At 46.5% G+C, this 21,506-nt stretch overlaps 1 protein-coding gene and 1 long non-coding RNA gene across 3 annotated transcripts in view; one reads left to right on the forward strand and one right to left on the reverse strand.

The window, feature by feature from the left end:
* The window catches only part of LOC120789369, a 64,303-nt gene extending 61,029 nt beyond the window's left edge, over positions 1-3,274 (forward strand). For both annotated transcript variants that reach the window (XR_005707375.1, XR_005707376.1), the window contains one exon: positions 1,742-3,274. This is a non-coding gene — a long non-coding RNA (uncharacterized LOC120789369). The remainder of the gene's footprint in view (positions 1-1,741) is intronic.
* On the reverse strand, positions 343-16,358 carry tfap2d (transcription factor AP-2 delta (activating enhancer binding protein 2 delta)). Its single transcript, XM_040126033.1, has 8 exons — positions 16,320-16,358; positions 15,042-15,560; positions 11,432-11,492; positions 5,394-5,559; positions 3,374-3,492; positions 3,084-3,225; positions 2,037-2,150; positions 343-559 (listed from the first exon to the last, which is right to left on the reverse strand). Exons 1-8 carry the CDS (start codon positions 16,356-16,358, stop codon positions 343-345), a joined length of 1,377 nt encoding a protein of 458 aa, XP_039981967.1.
* Between the last annotated feature and the right edge of the window lie 5,148 nt (positions 16,359-21,506).

Genomic DNA, 21,506 nt, shown 5'->3' on the forward strand with positions numbered 1-21,506 from the left:
AGCCATCTTCCATGGCGAGGCTCCTCCTTGTCGTAAAACGTGCGCGTGCACACACGCACACACACACACACACACATTTACAGAGGATGTCTTATTTTCACTCCCACATCAGGATGTCTTATTTGGGACAGTTCAGGTTAGTGTTACATTTCAACAAGATAAATAAATAACAATAAATATGACTTGTCCCAATGAAGACACAGTAATGCATGGGAATTAACGAATCCTTTCTGAGTACGTTACACACACACACACACACACACACACACACACACACACACACACACACACACACACTCCAAAATGCAGCGCTCCAAGGCACGGGGACCGGGTGGGTGGGGGCTACTCAGTCTTTTCTGTTTTCCCGTCTTTGCTCTGGGGCTCGGCTGTTTTCCGGAGCTGCGTCTTTTCCGAGCTGCTGTTGATCTGTTGGTCGGCGGGCCCGCTTGTTTTCCCGCTTGAGTTTTTGTCCAGGTAGTTTAGCATCTCGCTTAGGACCGTCTGGAAGGTGCTGAGAGCTGCGCAGACCGCCGGCGTGCCGAAGCCGTGAGTGATCAGGCTGTCGAGAGGAAAGAGGGAAATAATCATCGGAACGATGACGATCTAAAACCTTTGGTCCATTCAGGTGCAAATAAGCACATCAGTGACATGTTTAGGGTGAGGCAGGTTTCCTTTTCTCCCCTCAATCCTTACACTGCAGTGAAACCTTCCTCCCCCTGCATTATAGAGCCTTCTAATCCTCCTAAAAGAGTTTTAGTTGGACTAACCCCTGTCAGAGAAGAGTTTAAACGTCCTGTGATGGTCTAAACGCTGGTCCCACCCTGTTTCCATAATAACTCGTGGGGAAACACGGAATACCACAGCGGTTTGAGCGAATTCTAGGCCTGGGTACTGCCACCGTTGAACAAATTACTCGCGGGTTAGAGCTAAAGCGATCGCTCAATGACCTGATCAGTTGGCCAACAGAAATATGTCATTTTTCAAGCAAACATGACAAATCTCCCAAACTTCTTTAGCTTCTCAGTTTTGAAGAAAATGCTGCCTTTCTTTGTCTAATGTGATAGTAAACTGAATACATTTAGGCTCTGGACGCTTGGTCAGGGAAAACAAGTCATCTGATGATGTAACCGTGGACTTTATGAAAATCTGATGGACAGTTTTCACAATTTTTTTTGACGTTTTATAGGTCAAATCATTCGATGAGAATAATGTTTAGTTGCAGCCCTAACACAGATGGTGTCCGACGTGATGGTTTTAAAACATACAGTGGCCTTATGCGTCTTAAAAATCCAATATGGGTATTTATAGTGACCATCGGTCATAATCAACCATGTTTATTCGACATTCCTAAAACAAAATTGGGCAAGCTCAAAAAGAGTTTGTGCACCAGAATCCACTCTACCATAGTGCTCTTAATTCTGTTGTTTTCAGCTTCTTACATGTACTATAAAACAAAGTTGACCTCTCGATCCGATCAAAGCGCACGTAAAAACATGAAATCACTACGAGGCACAACAGAGTAAACATGAGGTCAAATAAAAGATAAATGGCCACGAAATAGGTTTAAAGAATCAACTCTCCAATTTGATACCGATTTGTTCGCCATATAAGACGCTCAGGCAGGGTCTTGCAGAGCCGAACGCCGGGTCACCAGATTTTTAAACCGCCAGAAGGATGATGATGTTAAATCTGTCGTATCTGTGTTTATACGGCCGAGCTCATATCTTGTTTCTCTGCCCAGCACTCCACAAGACATTTCCCTTTGGGGACTTGATAAATCTCCGTACATTCTGCAAAGGATGACGCCATAGATGTGACATTTCTGCTAACAAGACGCCGTTCCTCTCCTTCCTCTGTCTCTTGTGCCAAACAACAAGCTGCACAGCTGCATCTTTGGAAAATGGCAGAGAGGTCAGAGCCAAAACGGAGAGCACTGCAAGAAAACTGTCCCCCGCCCAGTAGTTTTAATTGTAGATAGTGGGTCCAGATTTGATCGATTTGTCCATTATTTCTTATACATAGCATATGTGTGTTACCTGAAGTGTGTGAGGTGTCTCTGGATGTCCAAGTCCAGGATAGGGGTCGGTCTGGAGGAGCCCAAAGGAGAGCGATCTTGGCTCAATAAGTCCTGGAACTCCTTACAGATTTGCCTGACGGACAGAAGGAGGGAGGGATTGAGGGGTTTACCATCTGTCTCCGACACAACCGTCGCAATTTGTCTTTTTAAAAAAATGTAATCCTTTGTCTTTATTGTACCCACCCTCATCGTTTTGGATCAACCCACCCCATAAATTCAAGTAATTTCCTCTCAGTGACCAACTGAAAGAATACTATGGGCATGAGCAAGACAAGTTCAGTGTCGATCCAAAGACAGGCGAGACATTTTTCCCAACGTGATGCCAAAAATCCTGCAGGTGTAAAGTCAAAGTTGGTTTTTCTACACTTGTCCAGGCTCTTTTTGGATTTTATTCAGACTTGAAATCGTTGTTGGGACGACATGGTTGGAAGAGAATGGGTGCTGTTTCCCCTCAGCACATTCAGTACTCGATGTGTAATAGTGCTTGTAAGAGTGTGACATCAATATAGCTCTTACTGTTAAATATATACAAGCCCTGTGGCAGGGGATATCTTAGAATTCAAACGCGAGACATTCTCGATGCGTGAAAAGTGTGTTTGTGCATGTGCTCGTGAAGGTGTCCTTGCTCACGACAAAAGCATTTTCTAATTCTGCGTGAAGGTTCCATTCCTGTATAATGTTCCTCTTGCTTGACCATAGCGCTCCTCAATCTTAACGACAGCTTCTCGTTTTTCCCGACTCTTACAGAAACTATACAACCACCAGTTTTCTTGTTGTTAAACATGTGGCCCCTGCACTTTTCTTTTTAATCAAGGGATTCCCTCAAGATGTATGATTTAGGGGTAAGGTGATTGATTTGGGGCTATAAAATGACTGTCATGGGCAAATAAGATCTTAAGTTAAAGCAAAATCTGAGGACTTTAAATTTTATTTCTAGGCTCTGCTACATTCATGTGTGTTTGTGTATGGTGTATCTGTGCGTGCGCGTGTGTGTTTGTATTCTTACTTTGTAGCCAGAACCATTTTCTTGCGTGCGCTGGTTTCTTTCGGCTCACTGTGCTGCCTCGCCAAATGCTCCCCCACTGCCTTGCTGGGAAACTCTGTCTCGCAGGTGTAGCCGAAGTCCCTCGCCAGGTGGAGCGCCTCACCTGAGCATAAAGGCAGGAAGAAGACGGATGAAACAAACGCTGGAAGGATTAAATATAAAAACCGGTGCATGAAACTAAAAGTACAGAATCCTGGAATATTTTGGAAAGCCTTTTTTTTTTTTTTTTTTTTTGGACTGAAGCCCCTCACCTTCCACCAGGGAGGTGAGCAGTGTGACGTTGGCGGCTTTCCTCCGTCCTGCTGGCAGGTTGAGGCCTAGACGGTCTAATTTCTCCCGAAGACACCGGCCCCCGTTCTTAGACTTCGCTCTGCGGGAAAAGGAAATTAATTTACATCACACATCCCACATCTTCAAACGATAACATTTAAAAAAAAAAAAAAAAAAAAAAAGGATATAGAACACAGAGAAGGCTGATTATCTGGAATATCTGGATCACACATCATCATCGTCACTGATCGCCCAATGAGTTTTTCATAGAACTTGAGCAAAAGTACAGATAAAATCATCCGGCCTCCTTATTCTTCAAAGAAATGTGTGTTTAATTAAGTCTTACAAGTAAGGGATGGAAGAATATAGGTTTGCTTTGCTTTGACAAAGCCATAAAATTAATCAAAATCAAAGAGTATAAAATTAAAACACGTCAACTCAATATGTATTAAATATGCGTCCTTTTTACATAGATATGGTCACTAGTTCCCATGAGTTTCCTCTTTTATTGTCTGAGCGTTTATGTCTTTCTATACCCAGAGTGAGAAGTTCTATTTTGGAAAACAGAGGAACAATGGTTCCTGTCATTTATTTTCTTAAAAACTTTATGCGCTTACTTCCAATCTCATAAAACTTTAAAGGTCCTTTTGGGATATTTTGGTCAAAATTACCAATGGTTTTCTACCATTCTGTTAAAAAAAAAAAAAAAAAACCCAACAGCAATTAGACAGGTTCCTTCACAACAGTTTCACTCAGGGTGAAATTCTGTACATTTACGCTCGTACTTATTCTTTTATTTTACAAAAGGGGTTTTCGTTGGCAGATGACACAAATCCGACACAAATGTGAAAACACGGCTAAGGTCTCGGGCTGTTACAAACATTTCTGCGACGTCAATGTGATTTATTTTACTCCAGACGAGGATCAACACCTCTATTTGCACTTTTTTTTTTTTGTTATTGTTTGATGCCTCATCTTGTAGGACCAGCCATATTCTCTCTGCCCCCCCCCCCCCTCCCTCCTTCCTTTCTCTCCACCTCATCAATAATACAGCACTGGCAACTCTTGCTTTCCTCTGCTTCCTCTGATCCTGGCATGCTTTGGCCCGGTCTCGCCTCCCTCTGGCTCCCTGGGCATGGCGGCGCGTGCAGCCCCGGCCCCCTCGTTCGCCTACAATGGTCTTTGTGGGCGCTACTTCACATCATCTGTTTCATCCGAGGGCTGCAAAGACTCGGGCAGCTCTCGCCGATGTTCACCAGCCAGATTTAGGCCTTTTTTTTAAAAAAAACCTGCGTTTTCACTGTTTTAAAATCGCCCTCCGTCACACTCCCCCTTGTTACTTCAGTAATATCTTGTTACAGGATAGTAGTTTGGCTGCATACACAGAATAACAGGCATGTTTTGACAGTCTAACACAGTCCAGAAGAACCATGCAATGAATTCTACCTTTCTCATTCTTTTAATATTAGATTTTTTTTTGTGTCATTGTTTCGTTTTCCACTATGATACGCTGCCAGTTTGTCCTGCTATCTTATCCGCCCCTTTTACTATGACACTCTCACGCCTCTGTTCTCATATAATGCTGCTGCTGCAAAATGGACGCTGCTGAAATTCGGGTACCTCATTCTCCAGGGATGACGTTGAGTGACTCCCACGGTTTAACTATTTTTTTCCCCGCAGTGGTCACGGTGAGATTAATGAAGGGGGGTATGTTGGGCCTAGGCTCCTAATGAGTAACTTTAGTGGCCGTAGTTACTGTAGAATTAGTCTTTAAAGCTGCAAAGGCCTATTTAAGAATCAGAGTAGATCTAATGGTTGCATGTAGAGCCACTATGCTACGATGAGATGAGATTTACACACAACGCTTTTTAGTTTGACTTTTCTTTAAGTCATCAGATCAGTGAAGTGTCACGAATCTTTGAAGTGACACTTAGAGCCGTCAAAGAGGCTGTGATGACCCGCGGTCGGATTTCCGCCCCGTGTGTGCGTGCTTGTACTGACCTGCGCAATATGCCGCCCAGTAAGGAGGCGTTGAGGCACTCTGGAGGGGACAGTCTTCTTTTCACCTCGGCAATGGTGACTTTGTACTTGGAGGTGGAGCTGAGCAGCGAGAGTCGGCCCGGTACCGAGCAGAACAGATCCGTGGGATTCACCACACACGTCCCCCCTGCGCACAAACGACAACAACAACACCGCCTGTTAGAGCGAACCCCGGCGTGGACAGGCAGCGGCGTCGCCAGAAATCTTGAGGCGTTAAAGGAATAGTTGCGCCAGAAATTGAAATGTTTGTTGTTGCGTTCACACCCGAACAGAACTCATGTCAGCTGTCTGCGAGACAACTTCAGCGGCCAGAAACCGAATCTTTAAACTCATCAAAATGGGAAAAAAACCAATACTGACCATCAAGTTATTGCCAATGGCTTTTTTTTTTTTTTTTTTTTAGAACTGTTAAGGACTACTTCAGGTGGCTTTGGGGAAGGCTGGCGTGGCAGCTGTGCTAGACAGCCTAAGTACAAACTCCGCCAGTGTGTTTCAGCTGATATAGGAGTGAGTACATGAAGGGAAAGGTTATTTTTCTAATGATGCGATGCGTAACAATTCTTCCCGAGAAGATTAACCATCACGAAGCTAGAACGATACAGCACGACAAACTTTCGCTGCTGCGAAATGTTAAACGGAGAACTGTGGACCAATCCGGCGGATTTCCAACCTGGTGCTACTTCAGGTTGGTAAATGCTTTTTTTTATAAATGAATGGCAAAAAATTCTTTATGTTTCGTTGCCACATGTAGCACCATTTGTACTTCTGTGTGGTGGTCAAAACAGGATTCCGTAGGGGGTTATGACCCAACGAGTGGTACATTTAGTGTTGGTAATAGTTTTGACAGTGCACAGACTCCCGGCAAACTTTTGTCCTATTTCGGGACACGTGCTTGAATATTTCAGGGAAACTGTGCAGGCAGGTTTATCATTGGGTGTTTATAAATACTGGCTGCCTGTCCACTCAATTAGTACCTTAAGACAATTAAAAAGACAAAAACAGAACAATATGCCAACAAGATCCAGGTGTTCTGGATGTTCAGGTTCACTGTGTTTGCATTTTAACATGCAAACACGAAGACGTTACCCCAAACTACAGCCAGTGCACAAACTGTCCGCCTGTGAGTTCCTCTCGCCCTTCACATGTACAGACAATATGCAGCCGTAAGCGGCGGCTACGTCCTGGAGATTTATGGTCAGAGATGTGGTTTGGATTAGGTTCTGATCGGCGAAGTTTCAACCAAAACCAGGATTTTTCTCGAGTTCTGTGACGGTGTCAAGAGAAGTATCTCTCAACACAGTACCACGAGAAGCAAAAAGCATGCTGCGTGAAAATGTGAGCCAGAGTGCCTCCTCAAAAGAAAACAGAGTCACGTATTGAATGCACTGAACAGTATTATGGGGTCTTTAGTTTGAGGGATACCTCCTTTTACAATCAATGTGATGCGAGGCCGCGGTGTTTTTTTTTTTATTACACGGTCTGCGAGAGCCCCTTTCTTTACCTTCAGTGGAGGCACTTTAAGGTCTGTAGTGGACGTTGCCAATAAAAAAATCCGTTTAGACCTTGAAAGCCTCGAGTTCACAGAAAAGCAGCGAAAGTATAACCACATCCTCGCCCTCAACACTGCATCTATCGGCGCTCTAGAGTTTTGGCCTCGGCACTGTTCACAAAACAGTCTGAAACGTGTACGTTTCGTAGAAAACGTGCCAGTTTGTTGCTACACGGATGAGCCCCTCGGTGAATCCTGCCTCGGAGACAAGTGTGCAGACACTGGGACTATTTTTGTGCCTTTGTTTCTTAGAGGGTGGCTTTGGCCACGTACAAACTTTGCATGAGGCCCCCCCCCCCTTGTTCCTGTTTCAAGGAATAGCACGCATCAGGGCACAATACGAGGAATAAAAGCCAACGGGAAGTCGCTTGTCCAGTTTATTGGTGCAATAGATGTAATAATATGTCGGTGCAGCCCAGTCTGCAGTATCTAACTGTTCACGGTTAATGGAAATTCCAAAGACTTTGCTAAAGTCTTCTCTACTTCTCCGAGAGTTAATTAATCCGAGTTGCTGCCTCGCCATATTGACCACCTTTCTTTCGTCACGCGCGGTATGTTGATCCACATTTCTGTTCACGCTCCCTCGAAAATTTCCTCCAGACCTAACACACCCTGAGAACCCGCTTTGAGCGTCGCCGCTGCCCCATGAAAGCCACGGGATCTCCAAAATGTCACCCTTTTTTCATCAGCTAACAAAACAGCCCGGTCTTCAGCTTTGTGACGATGCGTTTTTCGGATAAAAACAGGATTTTTAAACGGTTTATCCACCTTTTAGAGGGTAGAGAGTTCTCTTAGTCCACCAAAGAACACTTAATCCGCCCGTTTATCTGACAAATTTGGAGTCAACAAAACTGGAGACGGGTTCTGATTGAGCAAGCGAGCTCTTGCCGGTTCAGAGCCTCTCTCCTCCTTGCACCCTCTTCACTGTACGGCTGTAAACTAAATGCATGTTTAAATTATTATTTGAATCCAGAAACGATTGCGACGGTGCTGCATACTCAGCCCATAAAAACACACGTGATCAAGTATCATTAATCCTCCCTGACATGATCAGTGTTTTTACTCTCAGCACTTCATCAGCCTTCCCTTTCACTAGTTAAATATTACATTTAGTTTTCTTTTTCTTTCATTTTTCTTTTTTTTTTTTTTTTTACTATGTACATATATTTATATTTCTGTTTCAGCTCAATATTTGTCTGTATGTAAGAACTGTCTGCTCTAATCCCAGGGGGGAGAAATAAAACCTTCCTTTAATCACCTTCGGCCAACCACCAAGTTGATTTCACTGTGTACTTGAGGTTCCTGGCTGTGTGAATAAATGATTGCGGGTTGTGATAGTGAAGGCTCTTCCACATTATTTATTGCATCTGAATCAGTCTTGCTGGATCCTCCTGGATTATATCGACTGTTCTGAGTAGGCCTATTATTATTAAACTTTCACTTGAACTAACGTCTCAAGCAGCTGAAACGCAAGGTTTTTTTTTTTTCTTCCAGTCTGATGTACTGTGGGCTATATTCTATTATTCATCTGCCTCATTATCAAATCTAACAGCGGGGTGTGTCGCTTTGTTATTAGAGGCCGTGCTGGATGTGGTGGAATGAAGGGAGAGGATGCCATTTAGGGCGAGCAGAGCACCGCTGCAGGGCGAAGATTGGCCGCACGCACTAGTCTTAAAGGGGCATTGTGGACAATTTGGCCACCAACGAAGCCTCAAATGCGACCACATTTAATCCGTATATTTATGGGGTTTTTTTTGTGCCTCTCTGAGAATCCATTATTAAAAATCAGCGGAAGTGTGCCACATTCGCGTCATCTTCCCGGCACTCGGACCTGTGGCCTCAGAAGCGCGTCGCGCGGCGTTCAGCGCCGTGGGCAGCGACTCGTGCCCGCAGCGCACCCGCGACCACACGAAGGTGCTGCTGTAGTCCAGCGGACACCACTTAGTACAAGGCGGTACGGGACTTGCATTGCACTCAGGTCGAGGGGATCGATTGACACTATTGGTTAAGATCCTGTGCGTGCGTTGGTGTGTGTGTGTGTGTGTGTGCGTCTAAGGTCCGCCTCTTTGTGTCTATACGTGACACGAACCGGGCAGACCTGTCTGTCAGACTCACGCGCTCTGACAGGGGCGCGCGCCTCTGAAAAGCCGCGGGTTCACATCATATTAATTCCCCTAAAAATGTTTTGATTCAAAGTAGTTTGTATTTTATGTTGCCAAGGGCAATCGAAAAGAGCTATTGCCGGTAGTGCAGTCAGTGGAGCGCGCGGGCCCAGAGGCGATAACGGTATTTAAGCAACGGAGAGTAGCCTCGGGCTGCGGCGCGAGCGGCGGGCGGGATCACACGCGGAATCAAGCGCCTTTTACAAGTTTGCCACGAAAATTAAAGAAAAAGAGACACGGGCCAAATGTCATTCTCCTCATATTTTAACAACAATGTTTATAGCCCCCCCCCCCCCAAAAAAAAAGGCCCGCCAATTTCTTGACAGAAAAGAGAGAGGCGCGTGCATGGGGCTGTAGCGGCGGGGGCGCGCGTCTGACGGATCCGCTTGATCCGCGAGGCTGCTGTTAGAGCTGAACTGGAAGAGGGATAGCGGGGTGATTAAAAACACAGACGACTCCTCCTAAGTAGGATCCGCGTTTCTTGAGTGATTTTTTTTTTTTTTTTTTTCTTTTGAAAAAGGTTACGTGAATATTCATGGCGCCAAAGCCGCAGTCAGAAAGAACAACATTAATATGATCTCGGCTGAATCCGGGGCCCCGCTCGGCATTAGCATATCAAAGCGTCCGCCCGAGGCGAGAGAAGCTATCGATACGGGAGCGGGAGGTAAAGCAAAGATTATTGGTTGTGATGGTTGCAGCGGCTGAGCTCAGGGCCAAATACGGAGCACCATTAACCGAAAGTGATAGCGAAGGGATTCCCGCGTCAATCCGAGAGAAAAGCCCCAACACCTAGGCAGAGCTGATGAAAAATTAAACCCGAGACGCAGCCTTCCTCTCTGTGCGGAGAGCTGCGCGCAGGCCCAGTCCCGACTAAAAACAAAAAACACAACAAAACGGGAGCAGGCTTTGATGGAGCAAAAGCAGATCCAGTCGTCAGGACATCGGCCGGCCTGCGGTGGGCTGGTGCAGACCGAGTCCACGTCCTCACCTGAGGAGTCCACCTGAGCCGCCCCGAGCGCCGGGGTTCACTCGGCGTGTCGCTGATTTAAAAACTCGAGCAAGAAGAGGAAAAAAAAAAAAGCAAACTCACCGCTGTGATAGGCCTACGGTTTACACCGCAGCCCACACACACACACACACACACACACACACAGCTACAGAAAAGAGGACGAAAACAAAAAGCAACAGAATTTGCCCAGGAGCGATCAAAAGCCTGGTAAATACCGAGAACAGCTAAATGACAATTATAACCTTGACTGCCATTTTTTGTTTCGGGCAATTCTCTAATCAAGACTTTTGAAAAATATATAACATAGTAATCTTGTTTTATCTTTATTATAGTCAATCGAACCGAATTAAATGTATTTTGATAATAAGCCTAATAGACCTTTTTATTTATTTATAATCTACTGATGATATAGTCCTTTTTTTGACATTATTTAACACTCTGCTATCTTATTCTTTATTCTACAGGCTACTAAAAATATAGGATTATACCATAAATAATTTGGCAATGCAGTTTAATGCTACCCGTGCTTCCCTATATATATATATATATATATATATATATATATATATATATATATTTTTTTTATCACAGAAGAGACATAAGATCATCAACAGTGTTTGAGTATTATAATAATTTTATGATCTCAAAATAAACATTAATATTACATTAAAGTAGTCGTGTTGTGAAAACGGAGGCAAGCCGTCAGTCGACGCTGTTAAAACGTCGCCTACAGGTCTGACTTCAAAAAACCAAGTGTCTATTGTGATGTAGACTATCGTGTGTGCCATAGCTCGATAATGACAATGGTGTCAAATACACATTTCGCTGTACGTGTCATGTGCACCGTGGTGTGTCTATATTAAATCAATGCCAGATCAATTTGATGCCATTGCTGACGATTTAATTTTCCTCAGCCGAAACTCAAAAGGCGATACTTAAGAGTGGTTCAAAAAGAAAAAAAGAAAAAGAGAAAAAGAAACACGTAGGTGTTGCGTGGCAGTCCGTTTCAGACTGGAAGCGGGGAGCAGCGTCTCTGCGCTTGTTGAACAGTGTGATAGCGTTTAAACGGGGCGAGGGAAACGGGGCCGCCGCCGCCGCCGCCGCCGCCGCCGATGTAACATGTTGACAGCAGACAGGAGAGGAGCGTCCCGCCCGCTCGTCTGCCTGCTCGCTGTCTTGTCCCGTCGCGTCGCGTCGCGTCGCCTCGCGAGTCGCGCCGAGCCGCCGCGAGGCGTTCACGGCCTCCGGTACTGACAGCGGAGCATAAACGGGGCCTTACCTCTCCGGATGACGCCCCCCTGGCCGTTCAGCACGAGCCCACACTGCGCCTCCACGGAGCCCTGCGGAGACACGCACTCATTAGGACGAGCGGGGAGGTGGAACCGGTTCACCCAGGTTTTCACACCGCTGGAGCACAGTTTACCCAGCTGTCAGGCTTCAGATGCAGCAGAGAATAACAACGCTCGCCTCGGTTTTTTTTTTTTTCTTTTTTCTTTATGTGGGAGCTGTGATGCTTTGTGATCAATGAATTGGGGGGGTGTTTGTGCACTTTTTTTTTTTTTTTTCCACTCACCAGCACACACAGGAAAAAAAAACCCCATCATGGTGTTAGTCCAAGCTACGCATTAATGAAACCGAAACCTGCCCTGTAAGGGTTCTTCTACCTGGATAAAGAGAACCGCGCGTTTACCAGAAGGCAGCGACGAGAATAGCGATGTTGCCGGCGTAAAACGCCCAATAAGCCCGTCTAAGTGGTCTCCCAGTCCACAACATCGTAAAGGTCCAATGCGCCCACGCGCATCGATCTGTGGTTCCCAACCTAAAAACGCAGCCATACCTCGCCTGCTTCCGACCGACTATTACAAGTTTAACTCCACGAGTGTTTAATTTGAACGTGTTTTTTCTTTTTTTTTTTCTTTTAGAAGCCTCAAGGGGTCAAACTCTGTGTTTCACGAGAAAAACGTGATTAGAAAGGTCTCAAAACGTGTGTGTGTGTGTGTGTGTGTGTGCACACGTTTGCGTGTGCGTGTCAATCGCCTCATAACCCCTAAGATTTTTTCTCGCGAACCCTCTGGGAGGGTCTCGACCCACCACAGGCCTGAAACCATTCCTCATAGCTCCTTTAGCTTTCTGTAAAGTTTGTCAGCGAGAGTCTAAAGCCAAAAAATAAATAAAATAAAAAATAATGCACCTATGGAGACCGAACACTGGCCTTTCCTGGGGTCACGGGGCGGCGTACGAGTGGCGCGCCACACCGGAGGACAGGCCGCGTAGTCCCCATTGACTTTTGCCGTGAAGCGATGGCGAACGATCCAGATGTCCACCGACGACGCGGCCCGCTGAAACGTTACGAGACGTTGAGGCGAGGCGGTTGGCCGACCGTGATGACGACGGGGTCGGGGTCTGCACAATATAAGGCGGCAATAAAAAATAAAAAAAAATGCGTAGTGATAATACTCGAAATGACTTCAGAGACTGGCGCGTTACTCGTACGCCGTCTGGTGATACCAGGCCGCCCTGTTGCACGCCCTTTGGACCGTCTCCCGGTGCTGGAAGCCCTTTTTTTGTTAGAAAGTCTACACCACTTAAGAGGGCGTCGAGTAGAACGGGGGGGGGGGCACGGCAGAGTAAGGGGATGCGGCCCACGGCTCCCCCAGAAACGAGCTCAAAATTTGAAAGGCTTCGGGCTCCGAGGCGAGGGCGGCACGGCTCGCACACGCCCAGTGACGAGCGCCGGTGTGCGCCCGGGGTGCCGCCCGCGGCCGCCGACCGGTCGGGGGTCGGACTGCAAGGTGTGCAGGCTTTATATGAATACATATGGGGGGGGGGGGAAACCTGTTAGCGCCGCCATTTTGGTCCAGACCGGCGCTCGCGTGCTATCAACGATGTCATCAAGCGAGGAGAACACGCGCTTTTTATTCAGAAAACACTTAATCCCCCGTGCGAGCCTCGAGGCCCGGTCCACGCAGAACCCCCTGATTAAAATAAACTGGTAAAAGGGAGCGTGTTGTAGCTGCTTCTTAACCAGCTCCTGCCCTGTTTCTTTTCTTCTCTTCCGAAGCTAAAGTGATTATAAAATCAATATACAAAACGCAGAGGTCTTGCATGAATTAGCTTAGCGACGGGGGAAAGGTGTGGCAGCCGCTTTTGTTCGGCATGAAAATCTCTTTAGCGCGCTCAAAGATGCGACCGGGGCTGCACGAGACCATGGGCGCATCTGTTCCGTCCGCGCAGCCGCCTCGCGCCAGCTCAGGTTCGCGAGCCGCTCCTTTTCTTTTGCTCAATAAAGGGTCAAACCTGCGCTGTTTTTGTGACCCGACAGCTTAAAAGAAATCTTATGGCAGATATTAGGGGGAGGGGGAAAAAAAAAAAAAAAAAACTTTATAAAAGCGATCGGTTATGAGCCTATGGGTTTGAAAGATAAAATAAAATAAAATTATAAAATAATATAAAATGAAAATTGGCCATTAATTTTAGTTAAGTAGAATTATTATTGCACATTGCACATTATTATTATTATTAATATCTCGGAATTCAAATAACCAAATCATTCAATTTCAAGTGGCATAATAAAATAGTCCTTGAGGACATGAAGAACAATAAAAAAATAATTTTTAAAAAAAATCATCCAGGCAAATTTATAACTCCCTAAACTCGAGGCTATATTTAGGGACAATTCAATACTTTTATTTTTAGTACATATCACCGTTCTCAGGGCAAACTAACACACCCTTCAAATAGAGTCAAATAAATTCATCACAAGAAAACTGAATTGGCCCATTATAAAAAAACTCAAAAACATCCGATTAGTTTTAGGATTTAAGTGTTTATCGTCTTTAGAATAATGTAACGGTTTTTTTTTTGTTTTGGTTTTTTTAAATTGTTGCTGTTTGAGCACAGTGAAAACATTGAGACGCGTTCAGGGTATTGCCGACCCCCTTGAAGCGTAATGACATTAAACATGTCGATAAACGCGAACTTGAGCCGAGTTGGTAAATAGTTAACGTGTCTGAAATCACGTGCCCTGCGTTAAACTGTGTTTAACTAGAGTCGCGTTTTAACCAGCTCGGATGTGGCAGCCTGAGCCCCGAAGTTGATTGACGTTAAGTCGGTAATTGGATAAACTACGGTGCTTTATGGCGCCCGAGCCGGGCATTGTGCCCCGGACCCCGATCCGTTAATCCGCCCTTTACCGGAGAATAGAGCTACCAGCGGCCTTTCTTTGCCTCACCAGACAGCCGGACACACACACACCAACACACACACACACACACACACACACACACACACACACAGACATGTTCAAGCACCGTGCGAATCCGTTTTCATCTCGACCATTTCTTTACATCGCAAAGAATTATGCAAAATACGGGTCACGTGTGCTCGGGGAAAAATAAAGGGCGGATTTCACAACAGGATCGTATGGACTGCCAGTCAATTAACCTTTAGAAAACAGGCCTGCCTTTCAGAGGACACCGGTGCCGTGTGGACTTGACATTTACCCAGCCTGCTGTGCGGTCACGTTGGCTTTCTGGCAACGAAATTATCTCAAGATGATGGTACACGATGGTTTTGTTTTGTTTTGTTTTTTGTTTGTTTGTTTTTCTCCTCCGAGGCGGGACACGGAGAGCGCTGGAGAAAAACCCGTGCGGCCCGCGCGTGACGAGGACTCGTCAGTGTCGAAGACAAGGGACGGGTGAAGCAGACGGGCGCAGACAGACATCTGGCGCTGTCTTTCTGTTCAATACTTTTGGAATTGCTGTGTGGCTGGTGCAATGGGGGGGGGGGGGGGGTTCAATAGTAGGCCAATAAGGTGCTGGATCTCAGGCGCTGAGGTGAAGGGACAGACTGTGAATGAGCGGGCAAACAGACAGGGAGGCCGCCGGTACCTGCAGGTCGTCTGCCGCCGGCGGAGCGAGGCCCAGGCCGGCGGCGGGCAGCAGCCTCTGGTCCGGGTGGTGCATGCCGACGCCGTAGGCCTGGGAGCCGTGTGACGTCATCAGCGACAGGTCATGGCGCCGGTAAGCGTCCAGGCAGCCCAGCTCGCGCCGCTGCTGCTCGTCCAGGCACGAGGACTTGAGGGCGGAGCGCGCGTTGTGCAGGTTGATGAAGTCGGCGGGCTCCCCGTGGTGGATCTGCTGGTAGTACTGGCCCGAGTGGAGCGAGTTCAGCCCGTAGGCCTCCGGGGCCACGGCCGGGTGGGAGTGCTGGAACTCGTAGTGGAAGGACTGGTGGTGGAGGGGCGTGTACTGGTGGTTGGCCGAGAAGTAGGGCGAGGCGAACTCCGTCCCCGCCGGCGCCGGGTAGGTGAGCGGGGAGGAGGAGGAGTAGGCGACCGAGGAGTTGGCCACGGACTCCAGGCAGCCGAGCTGCATGAGCCGGTAGCTGTTTGATCCGTCGTGACGTATCTACAAGATAATAAAGGAACGGTGAAACACACGAGCTGTGTCATTTAGCCTCAGCCGGCGTCTCCTTTCTCTGCCTCCCAAACACACTCAAGAACACAACTCACACACTCAAAGCGTTTTTTTTTGTCCCCCCCCCCCACACACTTTAAACCACCTGAAGGAGATGTCATTTCCACACGCCCGGGAGGGGAACGAGCGCACGGCAACAGGAGCCATCGGTATTTTTTTTTTCTTTCTTTCTTTCTGTCTTCCCTCCCTTTGGCATGCCTGTCACTCTGCTTGCAGCGCCTTTTTTTTTCCTCTTAAAGGGCGTGCTGTTATACATTATTATTATTATTATTATTATTATTATAACCGAGCTGCCGGCAGATTTACTGTCCCAGCTCTCTCGCCCATCCTGGATGGGGAGGTAAGCAGAGTGAGACACAGCGGATGCGTTCCGCCCTAAAATGTTCTAATCACAGCTCACACACACCAGCCTCGTTTGCTTCCACACACTAATAAAAAGCCCCTTTATTTTTTTTTTTTTTAATACCGGCAGCTCCGGTGAGATACTCGACTCTTTTCTCCCTCCGTGCATATTATTATTTTTTTTAAATCCACGCGATACAGTAATATTGCAGTGGGGAGACTCGCCGTGAGCAGATGCTATGTCGAAATACCCCCCGTAACTCAGTTTAAACCAAAGAATATTTATTCTACCACACACCCTCTATAATTTCAGGAATTAAAGGATGTTAAAGAAGTCTATTAGCCTACCTCTGCGTCGTGGACAAGTCCGGGGAAGGTCGCTGACATTGTGCTTTCTCCAAAGTAACCCGTTTTTTTTTTTTTCCTTTTTTTTTTTTTTTTTTTCTTCCTCTTCCCCCCTCTCTCCTCTCTGTCCCGATCGAATAATAATAATAAAAATGCGTTAAAATCCCCCGAAAAAAGGCGAGAGAAATGGAAAAGTCCCCCCTCGCGCGCGCTCTCGGTAGCGGCAGAAAGCTGGCGGAACGCGAGCGTCTCCCCTCTGCACGGACGGGGCTGGCTCACGGATTTTGTACTTGCAGGGTATTTCTCGGCTGATGTCGTAGGTCCCTTGGTAATATAGAAGTTTTGAAAATTAAGCATCAGCACTGAGGAATGGGAGGACAATAGACGGAGCGGAGCATCCCAGGAGACAAGGAATAAATATTGTATCTTCGCCTTAATAAGGAACCAGGCGCCTCTTTCAACATTATCTACGCTTTTTGTGGACATTTTCCTTTTTGACCCGTTTGTATTTTCACGGCGTCCTCCGCTCGGTTTCGTCGTCTTGTTATTATCCTTGTTTTTTTTTTTTTCTTCTCTCTCTTCCTTTTATTCACGTCGGCTTAAGTCGTTTTTACATTAAACAAAAAAAAAAATAATATACGGATTTTCGACGGAAATGTAAGTTCGCTTTGAAATATTCTCCAGCTAATTTCGATAACTGCCAGCGGAATAAAAACGGATTTTCTTTTGTTTCTAGAACCAGCCTGTGATCAGTTTAGCGAGCCTGGATGCGGAATTTTCGTTTGGGATCGGGAGGATTTCGATGCTTTCTGCACGCATCAGATGGCTCTGGGTGAATTTTCCTTCTTATGTTTTTAGGCAGTTTTAATAGTGTGGCGAGCGTAGCGATTTTTAACAACGCAACAGTCACGTATGTGCACACATTTTTCAGTACACATCCATTCGATATAACCGCAGATCGATCAAATATTATCTTTATGAATTAAAATCGTTTCATTAATTAATTTTTATTTTATTTTTTTTTGGTAATGGTAATGATTATGTCTTTAAATGTTTGCTTTTTACGTGCAAATGTGCTAAATTAAGTCGACAACTCTGCGCTCACATTTTTTCCTTTTTTCTTATTTTTACTCATGCATGGAAAACAGCGTTTGATGAAGCTTATTTAATTTTTTCTTTTTATGTGGAGGGGGTGTGTGTGTGTGGGGGGGGGGTGACTGTGAGTGATGCCTTTGTGAAAAACTGACAGAAGCACGAGATCTTTTCTCTTTTCTAATCAGCATTGTGTGTGTGCATGGTGGGATGGACGAATTGATCATGTATTGTGTGTTGCTGCTATTATTATTATTATTATTATTTATTATTATTATTATCATTATTATGACTGACATATCAGAATGGGACTTTTTTTTCGGTCAGTCGGTCAGCCTTGTGTCGCCCCCCTCTCTCTTTCTGTCTCTCTCTTTCTCTCTTTCTCTCTCTCTCTCTCTCTCTCTCTCCTCTGTCTTTCTCCTCGTGCTGTAACTCACCTGAGCACGCGCCCTCGGGGTGGTCCTGCCCAGCTGAACGGAGTCGTTGTGGTGTTGTAGAGGAAGATGGCAGAGGAGGGTGTTTTTGTTGACATTTGTTGTCGCCTTTATTAAATGCCGGGGGGATCAGACAATAAAAGCAGGTGAAACACCTTTATTTTATTTTTTATTTGACCACAAGCAGGTTCATTACTGTGTTGACATTCAGTAGGCTAATAGTAACAGGTGTAGAGCCAAAATATCCAGCCCATATGATGACGATAAATATAAAGAAACACACTGCTCTTGGGCCACCCGGGAAGCAACGGGGGGGAAAAAAACAAACAAAAACAAACCAAAAAAGGAGATCGTGAAAGCAGAAGCCAGAGCTCGTGGTCACCGCCTGAAGAGGAGCAAAGGGAACTGAAGGAGAGGGGAGGAGAGTTAGTCTACTGCCTGTCAGACTTCCTGCCATTCAAAACTAACCAGCCAACACACACACACACACACACACACACACACACACACACACAGACCAATAGCTCTAACCCAGAGCAGAGATAAGCCCTAATCAGTCTTGTTTTGGATGGTTTTTTTTGTTTTGTTTTTTCCCCCTGCTCAGCTTTAACTGTAACCAAAGCGACTCCGTGATATTATTAAAGTGCAGACTGTGACCGTGCTGACGCCGGGACGCCGGGATTGACTCTGCACTTTAATTAAGGAACTATTTCCCCTCCCATCTGTTACTGGATGCGTCTCTTTCTCTGTCCTCAGCGGTTACGACAATAATAATGATGATAATAATATTAATAATAATGATAATGATAATAGTATATATTTTTTATGTTAGCCAACGTTACATTTGCTCTTTTGCTCTTTTAAAAGTAGGTTCTTATTGATTTCTCTTCACGTGGTGCCATTTCTCCAAATGGAATTGCATTTTCCACTTCATCACTTATAGAGCTAAAGAAAAAAAAAAAATGCCCCCAAACAAGTTTAAATATTCTACCAGATCTTCCCTTTCCTCTTGATCTACACTATTTAGCCTATAGTCTTGCAGTCATATCCTCATAAGCAACACAAACGGTCCAGGCGGAGACACGGGCGGTGCAGGGGCCGCCTTGAATAGCCTCCTTTTAAAAACTTCTCAAGGCCTTTTATATTTTAATTAACCGTTACCGATTGTTTTGCCTCGAGGCTCGACGTGAAACCTCTGCACTACGAGACCGGTGAAGGCCGGTTGTCGCACGCCAGGTATTAAAAAACGAAAGGTGGTGGTGGTGGGGGGGGGGGTTATATGAGGGTGGCGGGGGAGGAAAGGAGGAGGGATGAATGGGAAGGCCACCAGGCAAAGAGAGGTGGAGAGAGCAAGAGAGCGATTCTGTGTCGACTAAGGTACTTTAAGTGATTGTAAATGTGATCATAGGATCACGATTTTCGGGTTTTTTGTCTAATTTCGGACAGAGAACCTGCAGAAAAGCGGACAGAAGTCACGCCAGGGAGGGGAGCATGGGTGTAGGTCTGGGGGAGGAGGGGGGGGGGGGGGGCAGCTCGACCCCTTTCCTCTCACACCTTCATCGAGATTGGACTGGAATTTACCTGAGAATATACATGTGGTCCCGGAGGCAGCGAGAGGTGGCTGCACTCTCACCTGGAGGTCAGGCATGCATGGAATATATGAAGCCTGGCTTCCCGTTTGCTCTTTAAACCCCTTTAAAGTCACATCCCCCCAAAGTCTGCGCACTCCACTGACCAGTGTCCAGACACATCTGCGAGCGCACGAGTCGGAACTGGGTTTATTTATTTTAGGTCCGGAGGTTCTGGTGGCGAACACTGTTGCCTGAGACAGATATACGCAGGGTGTGCAGCCGCCGTCGCCGCCATCCCGGGGCACCAGTTGCACGGTAGACGGGTCCTAATAGGGCTTAGTGCCGACGAGTGGCCCCGCTTTACCGTGGGCTGGGAGCGCCGCACCAGATGCGCGCCGATCTCCGGACGGGAGCCAGTCCATCTGCCGCCTGACGGGGCAGGGAAAAGGCCCGGAACCCCGCGCGGTGCAGCCCAGAGGCGAGAATCGAGATCAGCCTCGAGGTTTTCTGGATGAACCGGTGCTCCAGTAGGGAGCAGGGGGACCCTGTTGTCTTATTTTCTAGAGCAAGTGCCCGGAAATGAGACAGCGTGGGGAGGCAGGAGATTAGGATTTGAGCGCACAGACACTTGTGATAGTTTATCCCACTGACTCATGGACTAATAACGTGACATTTATTGCTGCGACAGAGGACAGACTTCAAGCAATATTTGCACAGTTGGAAGAAATGTGTAAACCGTCATGTCAGGGAGCACTAGGGACTTAGGTTCCCTCTTAAGTTAACTTTAATAATACCTCTACTAACTAACTGACCAAATAGTTTCCAGCCAGTCATCAGATCCATTTTACTCCTAGAAAGTGATGATTTTCTTTGGAGGGGAAAAGGTTTTGAGTGTGTGTGTGTGTGTGTGTTTGTTTTATTACTGCTCACCGGTCTTTGGCGGTTTCGACAGCAGATTTTACTGCAGCTCAGGGCTCGGTCTTAAAAAGAAATCATCTTGATCAAATCTCCGGCCCCAACGTGCTGTGTTCAAAACACACCGGTGTCGCTCGAAGTACAGAGCTGGTCTCGCGAGGAAGCCCGTTCCCCCATCTGTTACCGGGAGGGATGTCACCCCTGTCTATTTACTTCCCCTCTTCTGTGCACGATCAAAAACCCGATTGGTTTTAAATGGTTTATGAGCGGGCCACGACTTATTCATATTAGATCGCTGCATAGCCTGCAGTCATTTAGCCTATCGCTATCAGTGTTAACAGTAATCCCCTTATAGGCTTTAAGGCTACCATAAGTATGTTGTGTCAGACTCTAACGCTTACAGCGAGTGATGGATGCGTTTAGTGGCTGAAGCGATGTTTATTTCCTCCTCGCGTTCGGCAAAACCCTCGCGCTTCATCAGTGTCAAACCGCGTGCGCAGTCTTCGGCTGTGGGGGGGGGACCCCCCTGCAACTCAAAGTTCCCAACACTGTCCGCCTGTCTGCGTGCACATGTGTTGGCCTTGTTTACGAGTCTGCTTTGGTTTTAATCAGCCCCGGTCAGACACCGACCTCATATGGCCATGGGCGTCCGTTACCGCGGTCCTTCGGCCATAGCTGTGTGTGTGTGTGTGTGTGTGTGTGTGTGTGTGTGTAGGCCTCCACCTTTCCAGCCCAAAAATAACGACTGTCATAATGAAGGCAACCATAACAAACGGCCCGGAAGATGTTTGTCCTCCATCAACAGCAAAAGCAATTAACAAAATGGTGTCTGACCTACATAAAGGATGCGCCTCGGAAGGAAGCACAGGTTAATATGCTAATATGGATCTGCTAATTGTGGGGATTTACTTGTGGGTTTGCGGGGGGGGGGGGCTGGGCGTCACTGTCTTGTTTAAGCCTTCAAGATCTGCCCGCAAATTAATTTCTCCCCATGCAGTGCGTGAGGTGAGGAGAGCGGAGGAGGCAGGAAACAGGTGGTCGCTGTTAAATGAGCAGGCAGGGAGAGACGAACCGGTGGAAAGTCCGGATAGTCCAGGCTGAGTTCGGGGGGGAAAAGAAAAAAAACAAACAAACACGAACACAAAAAAAAAAAAACTGCAACATTTGGATTAGCGTCT

The sequence above is a fragment of the Xiphias gladius genome, chromosome 4 (genome assembly GCF_016859285.1).
Source record: "Xiphias gladius isolate SHS-SW01 ecotype Sanya breed wild chromosome 4, ASM1685928v1, whole genome shotgun sequence".
NCBI classification, from domain to species: domain Eukaryota; kingdom Metazoa; phylum Chordata; class Actinopteri; order Istiophoriformes; family Xiphiidae; genus Xiphias; species Xiphias gladius.